The 27758-nt window shown below is 42.8% G+C and overlaps 2 protein-coding genes and 1 pseudogene across 10 annotated transcripts in view; 1 reads left to right on the top strand and 2 right to left on the bottom strand.

Annotated features, from left to right (window-relative positions):
• Nucleotides 1–16269: 16269 nt before the first annotated feature.
• Nucleotides 16270–26785, bottom strand: CHMP7 (charged multivesicular body protein 7). Of its 3 annotated transcripts, none has more exons than XM_039868114.1 (10): nt 26398–26781; nt 24362–24533; nt 20783–20968; nt 20512–20645; nt 19628–19676; nt 19261–19380; nt 18875–18973; nt 18591–18651; nt 17941–18120; nt 16270–17706 (listed from the first exon to the last, which is right to left on the bottom strand). In XM_039868114.1, the coding sequence occupies exons 1-10, from the start codon at nt 26694–26696 to the stop codon at nt 17654–17656; spliced, it is 1353 nt and encodes a 450-aa protein (XP_039724048.1). In that variant the 5' UTR covers nt 26697–26781; the 3' UTR covers nt 16270–17653. The 3 variants fall into 3 exon arrangements, with proteins under 3 accessions (XP_039724048.1, XP_039724049.1, XP_039724050.1); XM_039868115.1 differs by having other exon boundaries at nt 26568–26762; XM_039868116.1 differs by lacking the exon at nt 18591–18651 and having other exon boundaries at nt 26398–26785.
• LOC120606678 (uncharacterized) lies at nt 23299–23417 on the bottom strand (annotated as a pseudogene).
• A 111-nt stretch (nt 26786–26896) lies between the features above and the next one.
• The window catches only part of LOC120606646 (tumor necrosis factor receptor superfamily member 10B-like), a 39029-nt gene continuing 38167 nt past the window's right edge, over nt 26897–27758 (top strand). For all 7 annotated transcript variants that reach the window (XM_039868131.1, XM_039868128.1, XM_039868121.1 and 4 more), the window contains exon 1: nt 26897–27282. The gene's annotated coding sequence lies outside the window, so the exon portion shown is untranslated. The remainder of the gene's footprint in view (nt 27283–27758) is intronic.

The following is a 27758-nucleotide window of genomic DNA, read 5'->3' as shown; positions in this document are numbered from 1 at the left end:
GATGAAGTTTGTAAATAATATTATAATGTTAAAGAGAACCAGATTCACAATATTTAAGATCAACAAGAGTTGTTTAAATATAGCACACTAGAAGGTCTGCTTCATTGCCTGCTGGGTTGTCCATTTGATATGTATAAGAAAAAAATCAGGACTTCTGGGAAGATGGAATAAATATACTTTTCCTCATTTCTTTCGATAAATACAACTACACACCTTGGACATTATATATGAAACAAACTTAAGGAGACTCTGAAAGGTGGAGAGAAGAAGGCAGACCAGCTCGGGACCTTGGATTCCAAGGAACAACAAAGTGGTAAGTTTCCTGGGTGTTCTTCATGCCTCAGATTTCCAGACTTGGAGCTTGAAGAAGCCAGCAACCCAGAAACACCAATGGACACAAACTAAAAATAACCCCACCCCAACAGAAGCCTTTTTTCTCTCGAGCCAAAGGGGCAAGCTAGCAAGACAGAACACTTCGAGACGATAACTGCTTTATCCCAGGCAAACACCATTCCTACTCACACAAGCAAAGGCCAAGTATGAGCCTACATTGTCCCCTCCCCAGGTTGTAATGAAGTGCCACAATCTTCCCATCAAGACCATGTCAAAGAAGGCCAACTGGGGAGCTGGGATTTTGATGCCCCCGGGGCAGTAATGAGATCCAGCTCCTAGAGGCCATTGAACAACCTGACTTCCACCTCCGCCCAGCAGCAAAAAGGCTCCCTCCCCCTTGCCCTCCCCACTGGAGTGCTGTCAGAGGAGGCATGGTGGACGGTAGGACTTTCTCCACCACCAAGATATCAAGAGGCCATCCCACTCTGGTGGTGTCAGTGGGGGCCAAGGTGGGAGCAACATCAAGGCACTTCCACCTGTCCCAGCCAGAAAAGGATCCATGGAGGCCTAGGTGGAAACCAGGACTCCCATTTCTACCTAACGGTAATGAAGAGTCCCCACCTCGGGTAGAGAACCTGGACTGTAACCCCGACTTGGCAGTAACAAGGCAGTGCTCCCCATTCCCCTGCTGGAGTGGTGTCAGAAAAAGAGAGCTAAACCAGAGATATAAATAAGAACCAGAATTTCATAACATAATGCCCAAGATGTCCAGGATTCAATCAAAAATAACTTGTGTGGCGGGGTGGGGAACAGTCAATACCTGCAGATGCCAAGATGCCAAAAATGCTATATCACAAAGATTTTAGAGCAGCCATGATAGAAATGCTTCAACAAGCAATTATCAACACACTTGAAATAAATGAATAGTCTCAGCAAAGGCATAGAAGATATAAAAACAAGGACCAAAAGGAAATTTTAGAATTGAAAAAAATACAATTTTTGAATAAAAGCTCAGTAGCAGAATGGAAAGGGAAAAGGAAAGAGTCTGTGAACTGGAAGATAGAACAATAGAAATTACCCAAACTGAGCAACAGGAGAGAAAATTCACTGAAAACAAGAAACTAACGGATCTGTAAGACTATAACAAAAATATTTAACATTTATGTCATCAGAACTCCAGAAAGAGAGGAGAAAGAATGTAAGGTTAACAAAGTACTTGAAGAAATAGTGACTGAAAACTCCAAAATTTTCAGACATAAACCAACAGATTCAAGAAGAAAAAAAAACCACACACAGAAATCCAAGCTAATACACATCATTATTAAAATTCTGAAAACTAAATACAAAGAAAATTTTGAAAGCAGCCAGAAAAAAGTCTTAACCTTACTTATAAAGGAAAAGGCATAAAAAAAAATTAGAAAATAAGAGATTATAAGCTGGCAAGGTCCTTGCAATCTGTGAGGTCAACCAAGGTTGCCTCATCTAAAAAATAAAAATAAAATAAAATAAAACAAAATACTATGGATAAAGCAAAATAGAATTTTTAAAAATGTTCAAGGAACCTACAGGAAGACAGGAAACAGGAAAATGAAAAATAGAACAAACAGAAAACAAAATATAAAATAGAAGACATAGACCCTAACATATCAATAATTATGCTAAATGTAAATGTTCTAAATACCCCAATTAAGAGAAAAAGATGTCAATTTAAAAACATGATTCAAATATTTGCTGGCTGCAAGAAGCTTACTTCAAATATAAAAATATAGGCAGGTTGAAAGTAAAAGGATGAAAAAAGACCAATCGTGCAAACATTAATCAAAGAAAAGCAGGTGTGGTTATATTAACTTCAGATAAGGTAGACTTCAGAGCAAAGAAAATTACCTGAGACAAAGGGGAACATTATATAATGATAAGAGGCTCAATTCACCAAAGAGACATAGAAATTCGAAATGTGTAAGCACAAAACCAAATAGGAATATGTAAAGCAAAAATTCATAGAACTGAAAGGAGAAATAAATAAATCCACAATTATAAGTAAAGATTTTGACTCCTCTTTCTCTCTCCCTCACTTCCTACCCCCTCCAATTAATAGAACAACTGAACAGAAAATCAGCAAGGATATAGAACTCAACAACACCATTAATCAATAGGATCTAATCGACATGTTGAAACACTCCACCCAACAACTTTTTAAGTAACATGGAATATCTTCCAAGATAAATCGTATTCTAGACCATAAAGCATATCTCAACAAATTGAAAAGAATTGAAATCATACAGTATGTTCTCTGACCAGAGTGGAATCAAACTGGAGATGAGTAACAGAAAAATAGTAGAAAAGTCTCCAAACATTTGGAAAGTAAACAACACACTTTTAAATAATTCATGGGTCAAAGAGGAACTCCCAAAGGAAATTTTTAAAAATTACATTGAATGGAATGAAAATTAATAGAACATATCAAAATCTGTGGGATAGAGGTAAGCAGTGCTGAAAGGGAAATTTATAGCACTAGATGTGTACATTAGGAAAAAAAGAAAAGTGTCAAACCAAAAGAAAAAAAAAGAATATAATAAACCCAAAAGAAAGTAGAAAGAGTGAAAACAAGAGAAGAAATCAATGAAACTGACAACAGAAAAACAACAGAGAAAATAACATGAAGAGTCAGTTTGAAAATACCAATAAAATTGATAAAGCTTTAACAAAAATGATAAGAACAAAAGAGAGAAGACACAAATTACCAATATCAGGAATGAAATGGGATATCATTACAGACCCTACAGACATCGAAAGTGTAATAAAGAAATACAATAAACAACTTTGCACACATACATTCGACAACTTAGTGAAAAAAATCCAATCCTGAAATGTTTACTTAGTCTATTCCATTTATATAAACTTTTTGAAAAGACAAAATTTTTGAAATGGAGAAGAAATTAGCAGTAGAAGTAGTTAGAAACAGGGGGTGAGGAGGTAAGAGGAGGTAGAAGGGAGGTAGAAGGGAAGTAGAAGGGTGTAACTAAAACAATTATAGGAGGAAACTTCGTGTTCTAGATCTTGGCTGTAGTGGTGGATGCAGGAACTACACATGTAATAAAGTTATATATATAACTAAATACACACACAATTACAAGTAAAACTGAAAAAAATCTGAAAAAGTTTGGTCGATTTTATTAATGTCAGTATTTTCGCTGTGATATTGTACTGTAGCTTGCAAGATGTTACTATTGGGTGGAACTGGGTAAAGGATATATGAGGTTTCTCTGTATTATTTCTTATAATTGCATGTGACTCTACAACTTGCTCAATAAAGACTTACAATTAATTTAAAAGGAAAATCAAAATATATAAAGTTTATAAATGCAGATTAAATGTTCAATAACAATAAAATGAGTAAAACCAGGACCAAATGTTTAAGAAAAATAAATTTGTTCTTTCATTTAGTTTATCAAAATTGTTTTCATTTTTATAAAATATATTAGATATGTAAATAAAATTACAATATTTATAAATAAAATTATAATATTTATAAATATTTATAACTTAAACTCCTTAACTTAAAATCTAAATAACTATAAGAAACTTTTTGTGACTAAAAAGCCACTCTCAGACATGAAAAACTCTACACAAAACTACATAAAATTCAATGAAAAGGCCAAAGAGGTTAAAGCAGTTGAAGAAAATATAAATATGGATTTCTGAATTAGAAATATCACATATGGATAATTAGTATACTCAAGGAAGAAAACAAAACTACTGGAACAGAAAAAAATTAAAATGCAAGAATATTTTGTTGAAACAAAGAAAAACATGAATCTATAGATTAAAATGGTTTACTGTATTCCAGAAATAGATGATTGATGATAGATAGATCTATAGATAGATAAATTGATGACAGATAGATGATAGATAGATAGATAGATAGATAGATAGATAGATAGATAGATAGATAGGAAAATGGCTGATATAGATCATGGTAAAATTATTTTCTCTGGGCATTGAAAAAAAAACCTATAATGATGATTCAGGCAGAATACAAAGGAAAAAATTAAGTGGCTTGCATATTTCCCTAGCAACTCATATGCCAGAAGAAAATGGAACAATATCTGTAGAATTTTAAAAGGAAAATACTAAAATCAGAAAATTCTATAAACCGTGATGTCAACAGAAGCTGTTTTCACACCTGCACGGACTGGGGAAAGCTATCTCACAGAAATTCTGCTGAGAGAAATGGAGCGATCCTGGCCTGCCTAAGGTGGAGATGCTGGAAGGACACTGGCAGACACTGTTTATAGCAGCATGTCACACGTCCTTCACAGCTCACATCTCAAGATTTTTTGGAAAATCCACAACTAAAATTGTTTTCTCTACTGACCTAGTCAATTTATTCCAGAATAGATTGCCCAGACTGGTTTCTTTGACAGCCTCCAGCTAATCACAAAACAGAATTCGTTCTTCCTAGACTGGCACCTTTTTTTCCTCTTCCCCTCTCCCCATTTTCTTATATAAATCCTTTCCTCTACAGCCCACATTTTTTTTTTTTACTTTGTTCATTGATAAGAACCTAATGGCTGTCTCCTTGGTGTACTTGTGAGTTCGTTACACAACTCACTAAATGCTTCTAAGTTATGCTTTGACATTTATTATCCTTCCGGGGAAGCTACTTGAAGACAATCCAGACAACCAAGAGATGAATGAAACTAAAAGACTCACAGACTGAGATGTCGTGAAAGAAAAAGCTTCACAATGAACATTTAATTTCTTTAAAGTGTTAATTAACTGAAACAATAACAGCAACAAAATGGTATATAAATATAATTCTTGAAAGGAGGGCTACAGAATGTAAAAACAAAAGCATTTTTAAAATCCCAATAGATTAAGATAGGAACCAGAAGCTTTCTAAAGCGCAGAGGAAGAAGGAAGGGCTTATAACTGGGGCAAAGTCAACAAGTACTATTTTTTCCAAGTGACTGACAGAACCGGGAGACCATGGTTAATAAAGAAACACCCACCATATGGTGAAATATTATAGTGGGGGGGAGGAAAGCTTAAAAAATAGAAAAGAGGTGATAGAAGTTAACACTGAAAAAAGCTTTTGAGGCAAACTCATAAATGAGATAGATCCAATTATATGACCACCATTAAAATTAATGCAAAAAGCAAATTATTCTATATTCTTTACCAAACTCACACCTAGAACAACTCTATGCAGATTCATTTAAGGATCTAAATTAAAAAGTCAAAACATCGCATCAAGCAAAACACCACATAGTGTTAACGGAGAAACACCGGAGGTACTGCAGTCATTTTAGGTTAAGACGGGGGTATTCACTAACTTCTCTGTTATTGACCATTTTTCAAACTGGAAGGTTTAGAGATTTGATGAGATCAAATTACCATTTTTTTTTTTTTTTATAGAATATTTGATTTTTTTCCCACCTAAAAATCCAAGAAAAACCAACTAAGAAACTCTTATAAACAAGAACTGTTTCCAGAAATGAAGACCATCTGGAACAGAGGACGTGGAAGTGACAACAGACGAGCAGGGAGAGGCAGGGACGGGGAAGGCTGTAGACACAGGTGGGCCTCGGAAATATGGAGGAGAGACAGAGGGCTGGGAGAGGTGAAGAAGCCACAGACGCAGAAAGGAACAGAAATCTACCCCCAGTCCCTGTTCTACCTGATTATCTGGGGAGGGTACTCCTCACACTCCACCCCCAATCCCTGGGGCATTTGTTGTCCCTCAGTTCCCAGGAGACCACTGCCTGAGACTTGCCCAGAGTTCCGGCTCCTTTCTTAAAGGGCCAGAATAAGGAAACGCAGATGGGGTACAGTGAGGTTTCGAAGGTGGATTGCAGGGCTCAGGCCTGTCCTCATCTCAGCCTCCCACTTCCAGCCAGGGACTCTTTACCATGTCATGACTTTGTAGATGTTTGCACACCCACCTCCAAACACAGATCCATTCTCCCTAGTTCAAGTGCCACCTCCTATCAGAGCCTGTTGCTGAGCGGGATCTAAGGAGCAGGATGAAAAATGAACATGCAGACTTTGTAATGTCATGGGAACCTGAGATTAAGAGTTCAGGGGGGAAACGTGGCATAAAATTGCTCTCCTCCATTTTAAAAAAAGACAACAGGAAAAATGTTGGACGAAAACACTAAAACATGGGCAGTGGTTGTCTCTGAGTGGTGTTATGAGTTGTTTTCTTCTTTAGACTCCTGCATTTGTCATACAAATTTTCTTAAAATATGTATAAAATATGTACGATTCTACAATACATGTATGTTATATATTTTTATAAACCGAGATAATGTCTATTTTTAATCTTCCCAAATCATTCAAAGTGGCAAATTTAGCAAAATCTTTTCAACTTAATAGCTCAGCAAACATTTTTAAAATGACCCTCCCTTAATTGTAAAATCGACAGACTTCCAGTCCTCCCCGGTGTGGCCAGCTGGGGCAGGATTTAACTTACATGAGCTGAGGCAGTGTTCCCCAGGTCCTAGGGAATGCTTGGCTCGGCACCCTCATTTTTGGGGCTCCTACTGTGGGCCTGACCCTTTCCACACATTTCCCATCATCCTTATTGCAATCTTACAGACCTAAAATTGGGCTCCCAGCATTCAGTAGATGGTAGGTTGGTCTGTGACTAAACAGCAATGCTGGGATTCAAACCCAGGGGAACAGCCTCAAATCGTGCACTCTGTCCTTTCTTCCAGCCATCTCCCAGCAGGTTTTAGCTGTGGTACTCTCGGTTCAGACAAATGCCACCCTGATGTGTAGTCTGCTGGGGCTGCAATAACAAAATACCATAGACTGGGCAGCTTGAACAGACACAATGTATTTTCTCACAGTTCTGGAGGCTGGGAGTCCGAGATGGAGGTGTCAGCAGGGCTGATGTCTTCTGAGGCCTCTCTCCTTGGCTTGCTGCCTCTTCCCTGGATGGTCCCTCTCTCCACGTGCGCTCCTCGTGTCTCTTTTTATGTTTAGATTTTCTCTTCTTATAAGGATACCGCCCATGTTAGATTAGGACCCACAATAATAGCCTCTTTTTAATTTAATCACCATGTTAAAGGTCCCATCTCCAAATACTGAGGTGCGGAGGGTTAGGGCTTCAACATAGGAATTTTATGGGGACACAGTTCAGCCCATAACATCTGGACTGTGATGTGTAAATGTGACCTGTTCCAGTTCAAGCTGGACGGGGGGGCCAGCAGCCAAACTCACCCACTCATTCTCTCCTTCTTCCTAAACCTCCTTTATGGGCTTGAGGGAGAAGTATTAGGAAATCACTACTTTTTATGACTTTGAAAAAGGAGAAAATACTAAAGAAAACTCACTTATAATATAAGACACCACCAATGAGCTCATTTCTGTGAAAATATAGATGAAGTCATGAGTGAATTTAATAGGAAGACTGCCACATTTTATTTAATATTTTCCTCAGCCTGGCATCCAGAGTCCCCCTCAGTGGCCAGAAGAAATACTGATTTTTTTTTCTTACCAAATTCTCATACCGAAAGGCTAGAAACCACCCCAGGAGGTAGTAAGCTTTGTCCCTATGTATTTAAATTCAAAGATAACATATCGAGTATTTTGGTGTTATAATCAATATATTTGACACCTGTGTTGTAGATTAGATTTCAACATCTTCCTCCTCTATACAACAAAATTACTTTTGGTTACAACTACATAGTAGTCAGTAATAATTGTTACAATAAATTTCAACTTAAAGATATCCAAATTCAATAAATTATTGCATGCATGAACTAAATTTGCACTTACTAAACAAAAAAATTATACCATATACTTTGTACTCTTCCACTGTTTAAAATTTTAAAGATAAGTTAAACTCCAAGTTGTCACATAAAATGACTTAATTACAATAACTCATTCACTGTTTTTTCTGTATTTATAATTGCTATGCTATCCTGGCTGATTTTTGAATCTGCTGATTAAACACAAGGATATATATTATCATAAGGGTCGAAGACATGAACTTCACCTAAAACGAGCTTTAATAATTCTGAACCATTAAGAACTTTCTTTCAAAACAAGTCTGTGGCAGCCTACTGTGTCGTTGTGAGTTCCCTGAATGAACTGCCAAGTATGGGCTTATTAAAGGCTAAGTAATAAAAATGTGTCATTTGAAGCCTGCATAACCACAGCATTATTGAAGACTTAGATCAATCAATCATTTTTTTCAGAGAGAGTATTTTATCACCCACATTGTTTAGAATTGCCAGCACATGGTGATAATAAAAAGCAGACTGTGTTTTATTGTTGTTTTTACATTACCCTCAGACGTTGCATCCTTTTGTGCCTGCACCTGGGACAGAGGGCTTCCTCTGCTGGTTTTCATTGGAATCAGGGTGGAGGTCAAGTTTAGAGGGGAAATCAGGGTGAGTTTGAGAGATATGAAATGGTAGAATCAAGAGAACTTGATGTTGGCTTTACTCTTCCTACGATTCTGTAGGTTTCTGGCTTCCTGGTTCCTCTCTAGCCACTTTCAGTTTTCTTTTGGGCTCCGTTGTTCCTACTCAAGGCTGGAAAGTCTCAGGGCTCCAACCTGGGTCCAGCTTCAAGTTTATTCCTCCCCTGGTTTTCGCCATCTCAGTACATGGCAGCAGCATCTACCCACTTGTTCAAGGCCACAATGTATCAGTCATCCTTTATTCCGCTCCTTCCTTCTGACCTTATCCTAAGCTTTTAGGAACCTGTGGGGTCCATTTCTAATGTACATCTGGAAAACGGCCTCTTCTGAAAGCTCCTCCTTTCTCTATATGTAGTCAGACTCCCTGTTATGGGCTCTGATGTCCCTGCAAATTTATTTATTGAAGCCTTAACCCCCAGGACCCAGAATGTGACTGTGTTTGGAGATAAGGCCTTTACAATGGTGATTAAGTCAAAATCAGGTCAGTGGGGTGGGCTCTAATTCAATATGGCTGGTGTCCTTATAAAAAGAGAAAATTTGGACACAAATACATACTTTATTAGGGTAGGGAATTTCCTAGTTTATTCTAGTCCTAGTTTATTTTTTATTAGATCACAAATAAGTGTTGAATTTTATCACGTCTCTTCTTCATCTATTGAAGACTTTGTAAGATATTATTGTTTAACCTGTTAATGTGGGCAGTGCCATCAATAGCCCATATGGTATCTTTGTGTGAATGAGAAAAAGGTGCTCTTTCCTCAGCAAAGGTGAACACAGCTCCATGCCAGCAAAGCTTGAAATGAATTTCAGCCACATTCAACCCTTCAGCATGTTGGTTATACCCTGACTCCTGGCCAAAAGCCTCTGTGTGATCTTTCAAGACTAACTACAGGCAATTACAAAGGCTTTGCCTGGCGGCCCTCGGGGGGGAAAAGCTGTCATCCCCATAGGAGAGTTGGTGCACAGTTTGTGCACTGCAATCTTAAGGAAGTGGCAATCAAGCACCCCTGCCCCTCTTTACTGGCCATGCTCTTACAATTTTTCTGCAATTTCTGCATTCCTAGCTTGGGCGCCTCCACTGGGGAGGAAGGGGATCAGCTAGATACTGCTCAGATGCCTCAGCATCTAGCCCTACCCCCTTCCTCCCCCTGACCCCCGGGTCTATAAAACAGCAAGAGCCTTTTATTCAGAGCTCCCTGGACAGAGACGGTTCCCTCCCCAACTTCACTGATTCATCTGACCCTCACTCTGTGTCATTCCATGAGAATGGGGGTTCAGGGTGGAACCCTGGGAAGTCAGCATGCTTTCTTGTGTAGCCTCTCGCTTATCACAAGTTTGGCTCCTTGTTGTAATAGACCACCTTGACACAGCAGCTCAGCCCTGTGACAACATGCATAGCCATATCTGGTGGCTTAGTGGTAAATGATGTTACGAGATTTTCTGATATGAAACCACCCCCAGAAAAGGAGGATAAACCAAACTCAGTAAGGCAGGACTTTTTTAAAAGATACTTTGCTAAATGGTTTGCTAAAATTTTTAATGGCTCATTGATTTTCAGTCTTTTTCTTCATCTTTTCATTTTTCAATAATAGCATGTAAAGATCTAAATTCCCCCTAAGTATCTCTTTAGCTCCATCGTATGAATATTAATATATAGAGAAAGCAGTATGGACAAAAATACTGATATGGTGGCATTCATGGGGAGTTTAGGATCAGCAAGAAGCTTATGTGGCTACATAGTTTTGAGTTTCCAATATAATTTATTCTCTGACCCATGAGTTGTTTAGAAGTTTTTTAAAATAATGTCCAAATGTATGTTTTGTTTAAGTTATCCCACTGCTATAGGTTTCTAACTAAGTCACACCATGATCAGAAAATATGAACATGATACTGATCGTTTAGTATTTGTTGAGACTTGTTTTGTGTCCTCCTACATGACCAACTTTTGTAAATATTCTATGTTCATTTAAAAAAATTATTAGTCTCTATCCATTAAACCTAAAGTCGAAGATATTCCTATTAGAGCGACATGTTAATTGTGCACTTCAAATCTTCTATCTCTCCTAATTTTTGGTCTACCAGGTCTGTGAGTCAATCTCACATTATTAGAATACAATGATTAAAATTTACCACTGTAGTTGTGATTTGTCGATTTCTCTTTGTAATTTCATCTTTAATAATTCGCAAAACTATATTTTCGGATGCATATAAATGTGAAAAAGATGTATCTTCCCTGTAAATTGTTCCTATTGTCATTGGGTAAAGACTATTTTTAACCAAAAGAATATTTTTACGCTAAAGTCTACTTCGTTTGGTATTAAAATAGATACACCACCTTTTTCTATCTTTTAATTTTACATTTTTGTGTGACCTTATGTTTTAAATATATATCCCTTGAAAACAGTTCAGAAGTATTATTATTATTTTTTAAAGATCTGACAATATCTATCTGGCACATTCAATTCATTTACGATTATTTTGAATTACTGAGAAATCTTCATTGATTCTTACCAACTAATTTGGTACTTTCTATTAACTAAGACTTTTTGTGTTTCTGTCTTTATATTTTCTTATTTTACGTTGGATTAAGTTTTCTATTACTTTTTTATACTCTATTGGAAGTTATTCATTCAATATTTATTCTTTTATTTATACTTTTTAAAACTTGAAGTATAACATACACATAGGAAAGTATGTCTTCCAGCTTCATTCTTCTTCAAGACTGTCTTGGGTACTCTTGATCCTTTACATTTCCATGTAAATTTTAGAATTCACTTTTTTATTTGTGTGTAACACACACACACGCACATACACGCACACACACACACACATACACACTGCTGGGAATTTGATTGGGTTTTCATTGACTTTAGAAGAATGGATGGACATCTTTATAACATTAAATCTTCAATCTATGAATATGACATTTATTTATTTAAATGTTTTTCTCTAAAATATTTTATAATTTTCAGCATAGAGTAATGGTTCTTAATTAGCAGTGATTTTACACCCCTTTCCCTACCTCCCACCTCACTCCCACTCAGGGGACAATGTCTGGAGACATTTTGGGTTGTCACACTAGGGACAGAGATTGCTACTGGAATGTAGTGCATAAAGGCCAGGGAGACCTCTAAACATACTATAATGCACAATCTCCCTGTTATGGACTCAATGTTATGTTCCTCAAAATTCATAGGCTGAAGTCCTAAGTCCCGATATGACTGTATTTGGAGACAGGGCCTGTGAGGAGGTGATAAAATAGAGTGAGGCCCTAATCTGTGAGGACTGACTGCTGCCTTTTAAGATGAGGAGACACCAGAGCTCTCTCCTGCCCTGCCGTGTGAAGACACATCGAAAGGCAGCTGTCTGCAAGCCAGGAATAGAACGCTCATCAAGAATCGAATCAGCCAGCACCTTTTTCTTCAACTTCCAGCCTCCAGAACTGTGAGAAATAGGTTTCTGTTGTCCAGTCTGTGTGTTTTTTATAGCACAAGCTGACTAATATATCTCCACAGCAAATAATTATCCATCCCAAAATGTCAATGATGCCAAGGTAAGGAGTATTCCACATCATTTACTAGAGGTTTTCCCTGGAGTTTGATATTTGGCGAGGTGGGGGGAGAGGGGCGGAGCTATTGTAGATAATAAACATCAAAACACCTTTACTGCACTCATCACTTAAGAAATTCTGAGGGTTTTAGGAGATCTGTGCCAGAAATGGGGGTGAAGACCAAATAGATATTTCTTATTATAAATCACAATATCACAATCCTCCAACAATAACCTTGGACAACTTTTTTACCATTTCTAAACCTTCATTAACTCATTTGTGAAGTAACAGTACCATCTCATTGGAAAGATTAGTCTGTTCCAATAGCTTAGCATAGTGTAGAAGTCACGAAGATACAATGTTCAAGGCCCCTTCAAGGATTTATTGCCCAGCTGTAGGGAGCCATCCTAGCTGAGGTCACCCCCTTTCTAGGGGTATCTGACTACTGAGGGAGAAGGCTCGGGATGGATAAAGGCCTGGCCATTTCTGCCTGACATGAGACACTAATGAAAAATACTCACACTAGAATTCCCCACCAGGGTGACCAAGAGTTTGAGGGGCCTGCATCACAGATTGACTTCTTCCTCTCCCCGGTCCTGCATCTTCCCCTTTCCCTTCACAGGTGGTAATCCCTGATACCCCAAACTCTGTCTCCAGGTCTACTCCTGGACAACGCAATGATAGTGTCTGGCAGACAGTAAGTAACATTGTTACCCAATAAATGATAGCTCTTGTTCATTTTTGTGTTCTGTCATTGCATTAAAATAGGAGCCAGAATCCAAGATTGGGCATTTTGTTCCTGACCCACCCAACCCCTGCTCTGCAAATGCTTAGTGCTGTACTAATCCTTCATTGTGCTAGTATCTTGACATTACCCTTTGTTATGGTCTGAATGTGTCTCCTCAAAATTCATACATTGAAAACCTAACCCTCAATATAATGGTATTAGAAGGTGGCGCCTTTGAGGGGTAATCAGGCTGTAAGGGTGTAGCCCTCGTGAATGGATTAGTGCCCTTATAAAAGAGGCTCCAGACAACTCCCTTGCCCTCTTTCCACCAAATGAGGATACAAGAAGGGGGCCCCCTGCAGCCCAGAAGAGGACCAGCCCTCTCCAGGACGGGACCATGCGGGCACTCTGATCTTGGACTTCCAGCCTCCAGAACAGCGAGAAATAAATTTCTGTTGTTTCAGGCCACCTAGTCTATGTTGTGTGTTTTTTTTTTGGTAGCAGCCCAAACTAAGACACTTTTCCTCTGACTTTAAATTCCTGGAGGGCAGGGGCCCTCTCTCAAACTCCCTTCTTTCTTCCACTGATTTGTTAGCTCACACAGAACAGGCACGCCTCTTAGATTTGATAATTTTTAAGTTTCCTGGGTTGGGAACTCCAGCGTATTTTGAATATCTGAATTCACTTACAACATGTATAATCTAAATATGTCTCTATTAACCTGGGCTAACCCATTATGTGATATCCCAGTAAGACAGCCTACATTCATTATACCACTCAGGGGGCTAGAACCCCACTAGCTGAGGTACGACCCCCGCTGCAGTTCATGACTTGCTTTGGGGTACTGTCACTTCATCACACCATTAGTTACTCACGAGAGTCCTAAATATGGCTCTTTCAGGAAGTGCTGTGTGGTCCACAGCTGCATTTTCCCCCCTGCACAATTGATGTGTTTGCTCCAAAATACAAGTCAAAAAAGTTACCTTCACGGTGCATATCAGCAAAGGAACGGTGTGAAGACTGTCCTTGGTTTCCCTAAAAATTGGAAACTGGTCAGCTAGTCAAGAGGCAAGTTTTGATCCATAGTCTGCGTAACTGCAGCCCTGACAGTCAGAAAAAGCTATCTGTGAACTCAGATCAGTGACACACACCGACCACTCATCGACCACCTGCCACCAACCACCACCAACCACAGGAAGTCATTTTGGAGTTATATGGGTTTTGAGAGTCTGTGTTAAGGGAGGCCTGGGGTAACAGATTACCAAACCGGAAATCAACAAATCTAAGTTCTGTTTCGCACTCTGTGACCTTGGGCAAGTCACCTAGGCTTCAGTGTCCTCAACTGCAAAATGGAGGCCTTGCCTGCACCTGCTGAGGCTCCCTCCAGCTCTCATGTTTAGGGTCTACGACCGTGTGTTGTCTGTGTGCAGGAGGAGATAAGAAATCATGCTCTCCCCAGAGTAGCTGCAACTGGAGTAAGAATGAGATGTTGGTGGGGGAAACAGCGAAATACTTCAAAAGAAAAAGAGTTGCCGAGCTCACCAAGCTTTGTTTGGATTCCCTGTGAGTCAGCAGCACTCTCAGCGGCCTTGTCTTTCTGAACAGCTTTGGTGGTTTTCTCCTTCCGGACTGCCTGGGTTACATTTCCAGCAGACCTTCAGAGTATTGTGACCTCTTAGGGGGCAAGGGATGGGGTCTGCTCAACCACGGACTCTGCCCGTCAGGAAGGCAATGATAAAAGGCTTCAGTTTAACCCTTACCCATCCATCCCTAGGCAGGGTGTCTGACTCACGTCCCAGGCTGAGAGCCTCTCTCAAGGAGACCAAAAAGTTCTAAGGCTGCGCCCTCCCCTCTTCCTCCCACTTCCCACACCTGTTCTCCCTACTGCATCACCCTCCAGCCACCTTCTCAGGCTTGGGCTCCTGTCACGAGGAAGCAAGGATTCAAGAGAAAGGAGAAGCACACCGTGCAGGAGGACACTAAGACAATCAGAACTTCTGGAGTCATCTTGTCTGCTTCACTTCACAGATGGGAAATGAAGGGCCGGTGTCACCAAAGCCATACAAGCAGCAGGCAGCTGATGTGAAGACTGGAACCGGGCTTTTTGATTCCCAGACAGGACCAGCCCCGACCTGATTCATTACATTATCTCCCTATTTAATCTCAGTGGAATCACGCATAGATGAAATTTTAAGAATTGTGGCTTTGCAATGGTTTGATTATCCAAAGAAATAGCCAAAGGACATGAGAGCTTGGCTATCATCTCTCGGTGAAGCCATCCCTGAGTCCCCCAACTTGTTCTCTGAACTTACCTCTGTACCCCACAGGATGCTTCAAAAAGGCAATATCTGAACCTGATCCATCTGGGCCTGATGTCTCTCCATATGTAAGAAGACTCACCAGCTCCCTTAATAAACCAAGTCTACTCTTTCAAGAGGAGAATCCTGATTAAGACTCAGGACCCCTCCCCCACTCAGGAATCACATGCTGAAAACACAGCCGCCACCAGACAGCGGCTCCTTATTCTCAACTGATCTGGCCCAGACTCTATACCTTTCAAACTCCTGCAGCAGAGCAAAGAACTAGGCCCAGACTTTTAAACCAGACTCCAAAGGCACTCAGGTCAGTGAGGGAGAGTAACATGAGACCAGAGAAGAGGCTCATAAAGCCCAGGTCCCCTGCTTTCAGCAGAGGGGGCAGGGCTGGTAGGGGTCAGGAAGGTGTTTCCTACTTCCTGCCTCCAAGAACCTTCTCTCCCTTCAAACTTGCTGCCCTTGGCTTATTCTGACGCATTTCCCTGGTTAGTTAACCAGTTGACTTACCTAGAACTGTGTATCTACTGCTGTGGCTGATCTTCTAACCCATTCCTAGTTCTGCCTCTGTCTCAAAGCCCATCCCCCCTCCCCACCCCAGGGTGTGACAAAAACCAGGCATGTAGCAGGCGCTAAGTAAATACTGGATCCAGATTAAATGTGGTAAGATCACACGGGCAGAGGAAACTGGGTCATTTAAACAAACAGGCAAAGGAAAAAGGAACGATGGCACACTCCTAAGACCAAGGCGGCCACTCAGAGGATGCAGCCTCCCACAGCACGGCCTGAGGTTGAGAACCATTGGTCAGGCTGACCGGGCTTCCCTGCTGCAGCCCAGGGTGTAAACGCTGGAGGGTGGGGTGGGGAGGCATGAGGAACAAGAAACAACCTAAAGAAGAGACGAGGACAAGCATTCGGGTTTTTTCAATTATTTACCAGATAAAAAAGAAAAAATAGTGATTGTTTCTCTTCACCCCCAACACTTCAGTTTACCAGGGTCAACTGGGAGAGAAATTTGTTGAAAAGTGATTCGTGCTCCTGATCTGGAGCAAATTCTTCCCCTCTGCTCCTCGCCACCTCAAGCAAGGGGGCCGGGAAAGGGCTCCAGGCAGCACTTGCACTGTGGCAGCAGAGTGGCAGTGTGGCTGTCATCTCCTCCTCTCCCTGTTGCCACAGCATTCAGACCCTCTCCTACCTGTCCCCCTAAGCCATTCTTCCCCACTCATCAAAGAAAGTGGGAAGATGGGGCTCGAAGATGTGGGGACAGGTGGCGAGCAGGACCGGGAAGCGCACAGCAGACCCAGCAGCAGCTCACGGACATCTGCTTCTATTGCACGGCCTGGCTAAGGTCCTGTGCCCTGAGCAGTGGGCACAAAGCAAATGCTTCTCAGATGCAAACACAGAACCTGCTGTGTGCCAGGCTCCAGAAGGGGAGGCGTGTTGTTGTGTGGCTTGTTCTGATATACATATTAATGTTTAAATTATTCCATGACGGGGCAAGGCAAAGATTACGCCTCTTTAAAAAAGCATACGGGGTTTGGACACTTGGGGCCCTGCAGTCACCTGGGCTTCTCCCCCTCAAGTTCAAAAGTCCACCAATAACCCTTTCTCCAGTCAGGAGATCTGCATAAGATGGAAGAGGCAGCAACATCCACCAACCACATGAGTCCCCTCTCCAAATGTCATGACTCTGAGCCACTCAGGGGTGACCCCTCTTTCTGAACACCTGGTGAATTTGGCAAGTGACCCTAGAGAAAAATCTTTTACACTGTACGTTTCTCCACAAAGTGGCAGCTGTCTGATTCTCATTCTTCTCATTACCAATGAAAGTAGAGTGGGACTGGAAGGAGTTGTTTAACTGACCTCAGAGACGCAATACATCCCTGTAAGAAACAGTGGGGTGGGGGAAGAGGACTGATTTTGATTTAGCAAAGCTGCAACTCTTTCACCTTCATTGGCTGGAACAAAGCTGGTGGGTGAAGACAAACCTAACTGAGCCAATGGCAAGAACTGCAGGCTATGAGACGACGGGTCAAACACAGAACGGTATAAATCGTGGCACTATAAAGATGAGAAGGCAGGTCCATGATACCAGCTGGGAGCAAGCCTCTGAAGCACACTTCCAGAAACTGTATCTGTCCTGTAGTAAGTGGTAGCATCCAGATAAATCAGGGTGGTTCTCCTTCCTCCTCTTCCCAAGAAATTCTGAGTTTCTCATTTAAATAACTATGTACATACATATAAGCCTGGTCTCTCTTTTATATGAGGGTCCTTCACTTGAGGGTCCTACAATGGCTTTAGAGAGTCGGTTCCAATTGCCTTTTTGGAGATTTACTGCTTGGGACCAAATCTGCAAAAAGAAAAAAAAATGAACACTATACCAGACAAATCTTTAAGCTAGAATCATCCCAGTGTTTAAGCGATCAGGGCTTAATATAAATAAATAATGAGCCTGCAGCAACCTTACCAGGCTCTGGGACCCTGGAAAATTGAGTAATTGGGCTGGGACTCATCAACCCTGTGTGGCTACTGTCAGCCAGAGGGCCCCATGCCCACCAGCAACCCTGGGAATACAGCTCCGTACCTCCCTCCGATAAGGACAGTTTCTCAAGTTCAGCTTCAAGTTCAGCATCCGAGATCCTAGGGTCAGGCACACAGTTGGTATAAAACGTCTCATGGGGGTTGTCGGGCAGATCCAAAGGTTCTTTGGTGGTATCCTGAAGAAGGATATCCAATTCCTTCTCCAGTTCCTCACTGTCAAAATCTAGAAATAAAAGACAACGTAAGGACACATAAAGTCCAGGGAGGAAATGCATTTTTGAGTCAAGGATTGAGAATAGCAAAACTCAGCTCAGCTTTACAAGACGTCGAGGCCTCCTTGCAGGTTAAAAGAATCATGTGAGCTGAGAGGCAGAGGGCACCTTCAAGCAGACGGCCTTTTTCCATACAGAGCTAAGCTGTAAGGAGGTATATTCTGCTAACACCACGAAACTGACCCTGCTTCCTTTTGCCCTTGAGGAAGCATCTTCCAATCAGAAGCTTAGTCAGTAAGGAACGCTGGAGCACAGAGGGGTCATTAGTATAGACTCGGTGAGGAAATGACAACAACTTCCAACCATTCCTGTGGATAAGCCCGAGAGTGGAGGGTAGGAAAGCCCCGCTTGCACAGGGAAAGCCAGATCCATGATCACACCTACCACAGCACAAGGAAGCGAAGTCACCTTGACAACTCACCTAAGCCATTGGTTACCCCACCAGCCAGAGTCTGAGAAACTTCATCCTGGGTATCACACAGCTGTAAGGGAAAGCACAGGCCTCGAACTCTCAGTGGTATCTCTGAGGACCTCAGCCCTTGGGTTTCAATGTTCAGGGTTACAAAGTAATGCTGCCCCATCCAAGAATCAAGGAAAGCTTCCTCCAGTTCACAAGATAAAGATTCCAGTTTGGGATAAGAGGAAACACAACAAAGTCCCATTTGTCCTTCTGGAGTGTCCGTCCCTCCTTAACCTCTCCCGTACCTCTTGGATCTGATCTACGAGGCTCTCTGCCTTCTCCACTGTGACATCCTTCATGGAGAGTTTTAGGGCTCCTACGCCAGCCTGATAGGCATTGAACACCTAAAGAGAAAGCAGTTGTCGGTGCAAATGAAGAACACTGGGCAAAATATATATATAAAATGTTGTTTCATCTCCAAGATAGCTTTAGGGTTTTATTTTTGCCACCTGCGCTTGATTCACCCCACGTCCACTGAGGCCAAAGCGTCCCAACGGAAGAGGCAAAGGCAATCCCAGCTACATCCTGAGAGAACCCGGGCCTCTTCCAAACAGCAGAGCCACAGTGGAGGGGACAAGCGGTGGATGCCGGGGAAACTGGCCAAGTACTGGAACAGAGGGGCAGGGGCTACCATCTGATCTGTCTGGGAGGCATAGATCCGGTCCAGGATGCCTTGCACAGTGTCCAGTTTGGCATGCAGGGCCTCGATGCGCTTCTCTGTCCGCTGTTTGGCCTTGAGAGACCTTAGTGCCTAAGGGAGCATAGAGACTTGGTCAGTGTCGGACTGGGCAGGCCAAAGGGCCTAAGGAAGATAGCCCTTCCCAGATGCTAAGACCATCCCAGGCCTCCTTCCCGCTCTTTTATAAAACAAGCTGTGGTGCCTGGGCCGTCCACAGACTGCTCCCCTTGAGCCCCAAGTTCTTCTCTGAACCGCCGGAGTACCTCTCACTGCCAGGCCAGGGCACAGGCACGCGGCTGGAGGGGAAGAGGAAACTCACCAGCTGCTTCTTTCCTGCTCGGCATGCCCGGCGGGCTTCTTCTTTATTCCTGTGAAACAAAGGGACGGATCGAGATGATGAGGCCATAGGATGGGGTGGCAGGGTCCTGAAGAGTCCCCAAGAGCAGCCCTTAGGCAAACATTTTCAGGTCTGAAAATCAAACCCATTCCACCCAAATGCAAGAAAAATGATGCCCAACAGCCCACTGCCAAGCTCTTGCAGCAAGCTGAGATATAAGCTTGAGCGCCTGCATGTGGGGAAGACACGCTGACTACGTCTTACCCACAGGGAGAGGGGGCATGCCGATACGGCACTTTAAAAATAGATTCCCAATTCAGGAGCCAAGAGATCGAGAATTGATTCTTAACACCAGCAATGACCTTGGCCACATCCCTTCGGTTTCTCCCACTGTCAGATGGGTGTGAACAAGAACATTTTAACTCAGTGTCAATATATGCTAATTTTCAGAGAAGTGTTCATGTGCCTTTAGCAGGGACGCCTTGTATGGTCATCCAAGGGGAAGAGGAGGAGCCCCTCAGAGACCTCTGGAAGGCAGAGGCTTGTCTTGTATCCCCAAGTGCCCCAAACAAGGCCTGGCTCAATAAATACTGGTTCAATGGAGACTGGCATGGAAGAGCATAAACATAATAGTAACGTGTTTTGTTAACAGTCATAATCTTTGGGGGGGGAAGAACTAAAATTCACTCTTTCTCCTTTGCGACAGTCTGTGCTTTCCATGATTACTGTATTGCAGTTAGTTTTGTAATTAGTAAAAGAATAATAATAATGATCTTTTTGTAATGAGCCTACAGACACCAACGCATCGCTGGCTCCGAGGGCCAGCCAGGGTGAGGGCTGGGGGCGCTCAGCTCAGGGGTAGTTACCTCTCTGCTTCCTGGGATAAGGACTCCACTTTGCGTGAGAGCAGCTGTTCACTCTGCATCAGCTGGTATACCCCAACATCTACGTCGTTGACAGGAGAGACCTTGGCATGTGGCCCCCGGGCAAACTTCACAATCTGAGGGACAGGGACAAATTACTGCTGCCCCTACCACGAGTGCTGAGAAATCCCCAGGCAGGAATGCTGGTGGGCATGTCAGTACACACGTAACAAGTCATTGGGAAGTCAGTGAAGGAACAGTTGAACTCACATACCTTTTCCCTGTTCTGCTCGAGGACTGTGACCCTCTTCTCTTTCTGTAGCTGTAGCAACACCAAGTAGAAGGTCCTCTCGTCTGGACAGGAGCCTGCACAGAGGGTGCTCAGCTCCGACAGGGCCACCACGGGGTGAGAGGAGAGAGGGGAGTTCTGATACAGACGATACACCTCCTCAGCCTTTTCCTGCAGGGAAGGCAAAACATACTCACAGGCCCTGACCGCAGCCCACGGAGCCCCCTGAGCCCTGACTTCGTGCTTCCAAACTTCGACCATACCCAGCACGAGCAGGAGCACTGACCCTGTCTTCCCTAACGTGGCAGCTTTGCAAAAGAAAAAGGATTTTTTTTTTAAACCTTGGAAAAAAGTTTGGTGAATACGAATGAAACAAGGTACATGATATATTGAGAGCCAGCTCAGTGCTTGCACTTCCATCTGGGATTTTATGTTTAGGTTTCTCCCCAGCCCATGGTTCCCCAAAGGGAAAATGGGCTGGTGCGGTGGGATAGACCAGCCTGTGTGACCCTGAACCTGTCAGTCTCACTGGCCCTCAGCATCCTCCTCACAAACTGAAGAAGGTGGACGAAATGACATCTAAATTCCCTTCCGATCCTGGTCTCTCCACTTTTATGCCAACTGGCAACACTGTAGACGAGAACATTACTGCGACTATAAAGCATCTCAAGAGAGAAATATGTGAGAAACAGGTGGGACAGGGTTTTTGTGAGAAGCCTAAGACAAAGGTTCCCGGAAACAATGCCACCATGTTCCTCCTACGCGGAAATCACTCAGTCTTCTGCAAACAAGAAATATTTACCGACGTCTGCACAGCACGCTATGAAAATATAGGAAAGGAATACCCAGGAGGCGAGAGGTTGCTTGGAGACAAACAGTTGTTGAGCAGAATTCTGAAGGGTGAGTAAGTTTCTAGGAGAAGCAGGTGGGAAGGGCATCTCAGGAAGAGGGGCAATTATGAGCAATGGCATAGAGTATGAATCAATATGACGTTTATGGATGCCACGGGAAGGGGAGAGAGTAGAAGTACTTCTGTCTCGTACAAAGTGTAACATCTTCTATGCTGTCCTTCATTCGGCAGATGGTGTGAAGTCACCGAAGGGAAATGACATGGTTAGATTAACAGAGATCGAGCTGACAACGGGGAGAGGATGGACTGTAGCTTAAGCTTAGAGGCACAGAGGCCATTTGTGCAAGAGGGTATGAGGGACTGAACAGGGCAATGGTCACAGGGACAGAGAAGGGATAGATTCAAACAGCATTTAGAAGATAAAGCTGGCAGTCCATGGTAACTGGGTCTGGGTGGAAAGAGAAAGAGGAGTCTAGGGTGACTCCTGGATTCTGGCTTAAGTGATTGGGGGGATGTGATGCTATTAGTTAATAGCAAGATTATAGGAGGAAAAGCATATTTTAAAGGAAAGATAAAACATTCCATTTTGGATATGTTAATTTGGATGCCAGAGGTATATCCAAGAAGATCCATACAGCAGGAATTGGATATATAAATCTGAAGCTCAAGGAGACACCAGGACAGAGACAGAAGGTAATTAAAATCACAAGTGTAAATGACTTACCCAAGGAAATTCAGAGAGAAAAGTAAGCTGAAAAAAGACTAACGTTTAAAAGATAAAGACGCTCACAAACAAGCCCCAGAAACGCTGCTCAGGGAGAACTGAGAACCTGCGGTGTAATAACAAAGTCAAGGAAATGGAAAATTTTAAGGAGCGAGTGGTTAACAGTGTCAAAGGCAACAGAAGAGTCTAATAAGATAGAACCTGAAGTTTTCCTTAGATTTGACTGCCCCGTCCGATAATAACCCTTACTATAAAGCTACTGGAGTGAGAACAGGATGGTATCCACCCACAAACAGAATCATCACCGGTATATAACATTAATAAGCTATGTTAAGACAATTGGCTATCTATTTGGAAGAAAATAAGAGTTTTTCCTTACCACATATAGCAAAATAAATACTGAATTATTAAAATTTACATTAAGAAAATGAAAGTTAATTTGAAGAAATTTTTCGAGAAATCTGATTAACCATGAGGCAGAAGATGCCTTCCTAAGCAAGACCAGAAATTCAGTAGCTATAAGGGAAAATCTGAGACATCTGACTGTAGAAATATGAAAACTTCTCTAGGGTAAAAGTTGTAAGTAAAAATGAAAAGCAAACAAGAGACTGAGAAACAATATTTACATCTCTAATACTAAATATATACAATATCTCTATCCCTAACACACAGAAAACTACAAATTAATATAAAAGATAAACTATCCAATATAAAAACAGAATATAAAGAGGCAATTTATAGAAGAGAATATGTAAATGGACAGTAGATAGGTGAAAAGATGCTCAAATCACAAATAGAAGTATTATTTTTGTTCATCAAATTGGCAAAATTTAAAAGGCTGATGTCATCCAGTGCTGACAAGGATGTGAGGAGACTGGACACTTTAATGTAGTCTTTTTTTTTATTTTATTTTTTTATTATTATTTATGCCTATAGCACCTGGTTTTCCTACATAGTCTCCCATTCAAGTACTAACCAGGCCCAACCCTGCTTAGCTTCCGAAATCAGACAGAATCGGGCTTGTTAAGGGTGGCATGGCCATAGACCATGGACCGTGGCTCCACTAGGGTGAGAACCCAGGACCTTCTGCATGTAAAGCAGACGTGCTAACCGCTACACTATGGAACCATGTCCCACTTTAATGTAGTCTTGACGAAAAGTAATTTGGCAGATTCCGTTAAACATATGCCACTTTTAGAAATCGATTCCACAAAAATAAAGGTAGAAGTACATAGATGTACACATAAAGCTGTCAGAGAAGTAACAGAGTAATTGGAATGGTTTAATTGTCCATCTGTATGGTAACTATTGCATAAATTGTGGGTTATCTATAGATTACTATGCAGTTATCCAAAAGAATGAAGTGGATCTATATTGCATAGGGATCTGGAAAATGCTCATGATCTAGTAAAGTGAAAAGACCAATAAAGCAGGTTGCAGACCAATAGATAAAATAAGATTCCATTTCTAGAAAATAATGGAGTGTATGTGTAAGCATATGTATGGACATGTATATTATTTATTCAACAAATATTTATGGACTCTCTACTCTCTGCCTGATGGAAGTAAGGCCATTGGTCAGCTGGAATAGGGAAGGGTTATAGCCACAGAGGAGGAAATTTGAACCTGGTTTGCTGATATAGGGGAGGGCAAAGTTGAAAGCCATGAAGTCCTCAGGAAACCTGGGAAATTCTTGTCAATAAAATATAGAAGGCAAAGCATTTTCTAAACATTAGCTTATCATGAATCCCTACAAATGCAGAAAATAATCAACTGTCAACTCCTAGACAAAGGATCACCCTTGAAATGTAAAAGTCCAACAACTAAAATAACGCTACAAAGTACAGAATAAGGGAGGTCAGGGAAACTCAGTTCATCACCTGTTACCATATAAAAAGATACATTCTTTTTCTAATGATACATGCAAGTAAAGTAGAAGAGCCTATCATTATACCAGATGACACCAGACCTCTCCCTTCTGAGCACCCACCTTAAGCAGCTCCACAGCCACAAGCACCTCCTCGGCAGGAACCTTATTATCGCCCAGCATGTTGGAAAGAGTCCACTTGAGGGGCTTCAGCAGGAAGACTCCAACCCCCCAGGAGATCCAGCTGCTGTCTACACTGGCCATGAAGTCTGACTCCCGCTGCAGCTCTCCACGACTGCAAAGAAAGTAAAGGGCACACAGTTGGCTTAATACAATGTCTCATTCAAGTCCCCCCATCCCCCTTACCTCAAAAGAGGTTCTGATCATCGGCGTAAACACCACTTATTAGGCACCTACTTTGTGCCAGCTACTATGAGCGGCACTATCTATGCTCCAGCTCTAAGCCTCACAACTTTGCAAGATAGATGTGTTATTGGCATTTTAGCTAATGAGAAAACTGAGAGACCGAGAAGGCGAAAGAGGCCAAATCTAAACACTAATTTGGCTCCAAAACACAAGCTCTCCACTACTACTACAATGGAGGGTGCAGGGCCAATGATGAGGCTTCCTTTTACAAATGGAGCTCAAAACGAAAAAAAGGAAATAACAATAATGGATCACTCTCAAGTGCAAGCCATAAGGAAGAATACAAAGAATTCAAAGAAAGGGTTTTCTGCTATTCCCAAGCTAGGGTGGAAAGAAGGCACAGGCATTTCATGGTACTGGCAGTAAGTGGCTACATTTACTGTTCACCCTGGGCTAGTCACCATGCTAAGGGCTACGCAAGGAATATCTCTTCAAATCCTCACAATAAACCTAGGTACAATTATCATCACCATTTTCGAACTGGTCAAACTGAAGCTAAAAGAGGGCACATGGTTACAGAATTTACCAAGTGGCAGAGCCAGGATTTGAGCCCAGGCCATTTGGCCCTCAAGCAAAGCTGTCCCTCACTGACCTCTTCAGCTACTGTCTGAAAACTTTGTCCATAGTACACTTGCTCAAAAAAGAGAAGTTTCAGAAATGGCTTGTCCCATCAATGTCAACCATTGGAAAGGTACCAGAGACAAGGAAGACTTTCTAATCAGAAAGAGCAACAAGCTAAAACAAATGTATCAAAGTGGACTTTCTCTTTCATTCGCTGAGGGAGGCACTAGGCTAGCTAGGCTGCTTTCGGTATGATATATACAATGCGAAGTGCAAATGATTTAGAATCAGAAGACCAGGGTCCAGTCCTGGCATTACCTCTAACTAGCTGTGTAACTCCAAGTAGGTCACTTGATCTCTCTGAGGCTGTTCCCTCCTCTGTCTGCTGTGGATAACTCTACATCTTGCTCACAGGACTACTGAGGATCAGATGAAATGGTGTATGCAAACTATCTGCACACTGCGCAGTGCTGTACATCTATTAGATATCTATGCTTCAGGTACTCCAAAACAGTGCACATGTAACACAGGTTACATGTGCCTTCTCGGGGCACCAAGTTACTCAGTAAAACCCTCACCCTCCTTCATAACCTTCTCGGGGCACCAAGTTACTCAGTAAAGCCCTCACCCTCCTTCATAACCTCTGTTCCAAACAACCTGTGCCAAGGACAAGCCAAGATAGGCCCGGCACACGACCTCTGCTGGGGGATGTTGGCAAGATCCCTACGATTTGGCCTCTTCCCAGCTCTGACTTTCCTTAGTTCAATAAATCTTATCTTATAGACCTTCTATTCCGGGCTAATTCAAATTTAGACGGCCTAACTTAATAACTACATAATGGGATTCCACAAGTACCTCTACTAGGTCTAAACAAATCACTGTCTAGGCAAATCACTGTTACCTTTACTAAGCTGTCTTCGCCCCTTACCATGTGGATCTCATCTAATCCGACTACCTTGCCCCCGCCCCCGCGCCCATTCCCCACATATCCAGTGTCCCTCTCCCTCCGAACACTCCTACCCCAGCCTTCTTCTTGTCTTCCTTCTTTTTCCCCTACTGAACAGAGGCGCTCTGGACCAGACCCTAGGCCGGGCGCCGGGCGCTGTCAGAGAACCCGCCAAGCCCCTGCCCTCAGGGAGCCTCCCCCGCTCCGGGTCCGGACCCGCCCTCACCGCAGCAGATCCTGCAGCACCGTGGCCAGCCCCAGCGGGACGCTGCCCTTGCGCTGAAAGGCCTCCTGCAAGTCCCGCAGACGCAGGCGCACCACCCCCTGGCGGCGGCTGTGGCTCAGCACCAGCGGCGCCCAGAAGCCCATCTTGCTGTCCCAGTCGGTGCTGTTCACCTCGCGACTCCTTTTGAAGGCAGAGAACAGGAAGGACATGCGCTCCTCATCCTCCTCCCACTCGGGGGGCAGAAGACCTGCCGGGTCTCCCCCGGCAGGGACCTCGGCCTCCCGCTCTGGGGACCACATCGGAACCCCAGCCCTGCCAAGGGACCGAACACAAGCCTGGCCGTGGTCCCCTTCCGCCCTGGTTCCCTCCCGGCTTCCGTTCTTTGACCACCGCCTCCTTGTCATTACGTCACCGCGGCCCCCAGCGTGAAATAAGTCCCGCGCATCCTCACGCCGCATGCGTCGCCTTGTTCTTCCTGCGCCAGGAGACGAGATGATAACCCTATTTTCAGAGAGCATTAGAGCGCTTGCGCCAAACCTCCTTCCGCAGTCTTTGTGCGGCTAAGAAGGGCCTCGCGCGTGCGCGGCGCGTGGGTACAGGTGGCGGCCCCCTCCGGAATCTTAGTTTGGGGAAGCGTTGTAGAGAGGCGAATGGTTATACCTCTAAGTCGTCGTTTCAGGTCGTGGGAATGCAGTCCCGCTAAGGGGCGCCAGAGGCAGTAGGATCGCCCGCGTGGATTACCTTTTCCCGCTCATCGACCAGCCAGCCGTTCTTACTTCAGAAATTTAAACTTCTGAGATAGCTTCCTTCTACGATAATGTCAGCGGATAAACAGAGATGTCGGTCGCTCAAGCTCTGTGACAGTATATACACTGAGTTTGAAAGGTATATAAGCTCTTACCACTCTTGCTCCCCACCTTCTACCCTGGAATGTCCCTCTGTTTCCTTCTCAGTATCAATATCCCTTCGGGTGGAGCTCAGTTCTAATCATCCGTAAAACCTTCTCCTACTATCCTAACTCATTGTTGATCTCTTTCCTGGACCGCACAGTTTAGCATTTACTATTTTGTGTCCTTTTCCCTCATTCCCCACCGGCAGGTGCAATGGCTTAAATATCTTGCTATGACATATAGTGGTGCTGAAGAAATATTTCATAAGCTGAAAAGTGCCTAACTTGACTCAGGCCCTTCTAAATATCTTAGAATCTGGTTAGAATGAGAGCTCATATGTATGAGATTCTTGTTTTAAAAATCTTCTGAGCGATGAACATGTCCAGTGTTTTAAGAATAAATTGGTTTTCTTTTTAATTGAACCATTTAAAAGGTGAAAGGAATTTCTTTAATGGAACCAGCTAACACCAG

The sequence above is a fragment of the Pteropus medius genome, unplaced genomic scaffold, assembly GCF_902729225.1.
Source record: "Pteropus medius unplaced genomic scaffold, Ma_sr-lr_union100, whole genome shotgun sequence".
Taxonomy (NCBI): domain Eukaryota; kingdom Metazoa; phylum Chordata; class Mammalia; order Chiroptera; family Pteropodidae; genus Pteropus; species Pteropus medius.
This window is presented reverse-complemented; position numbering and strand designations above follow the sequence as displayed.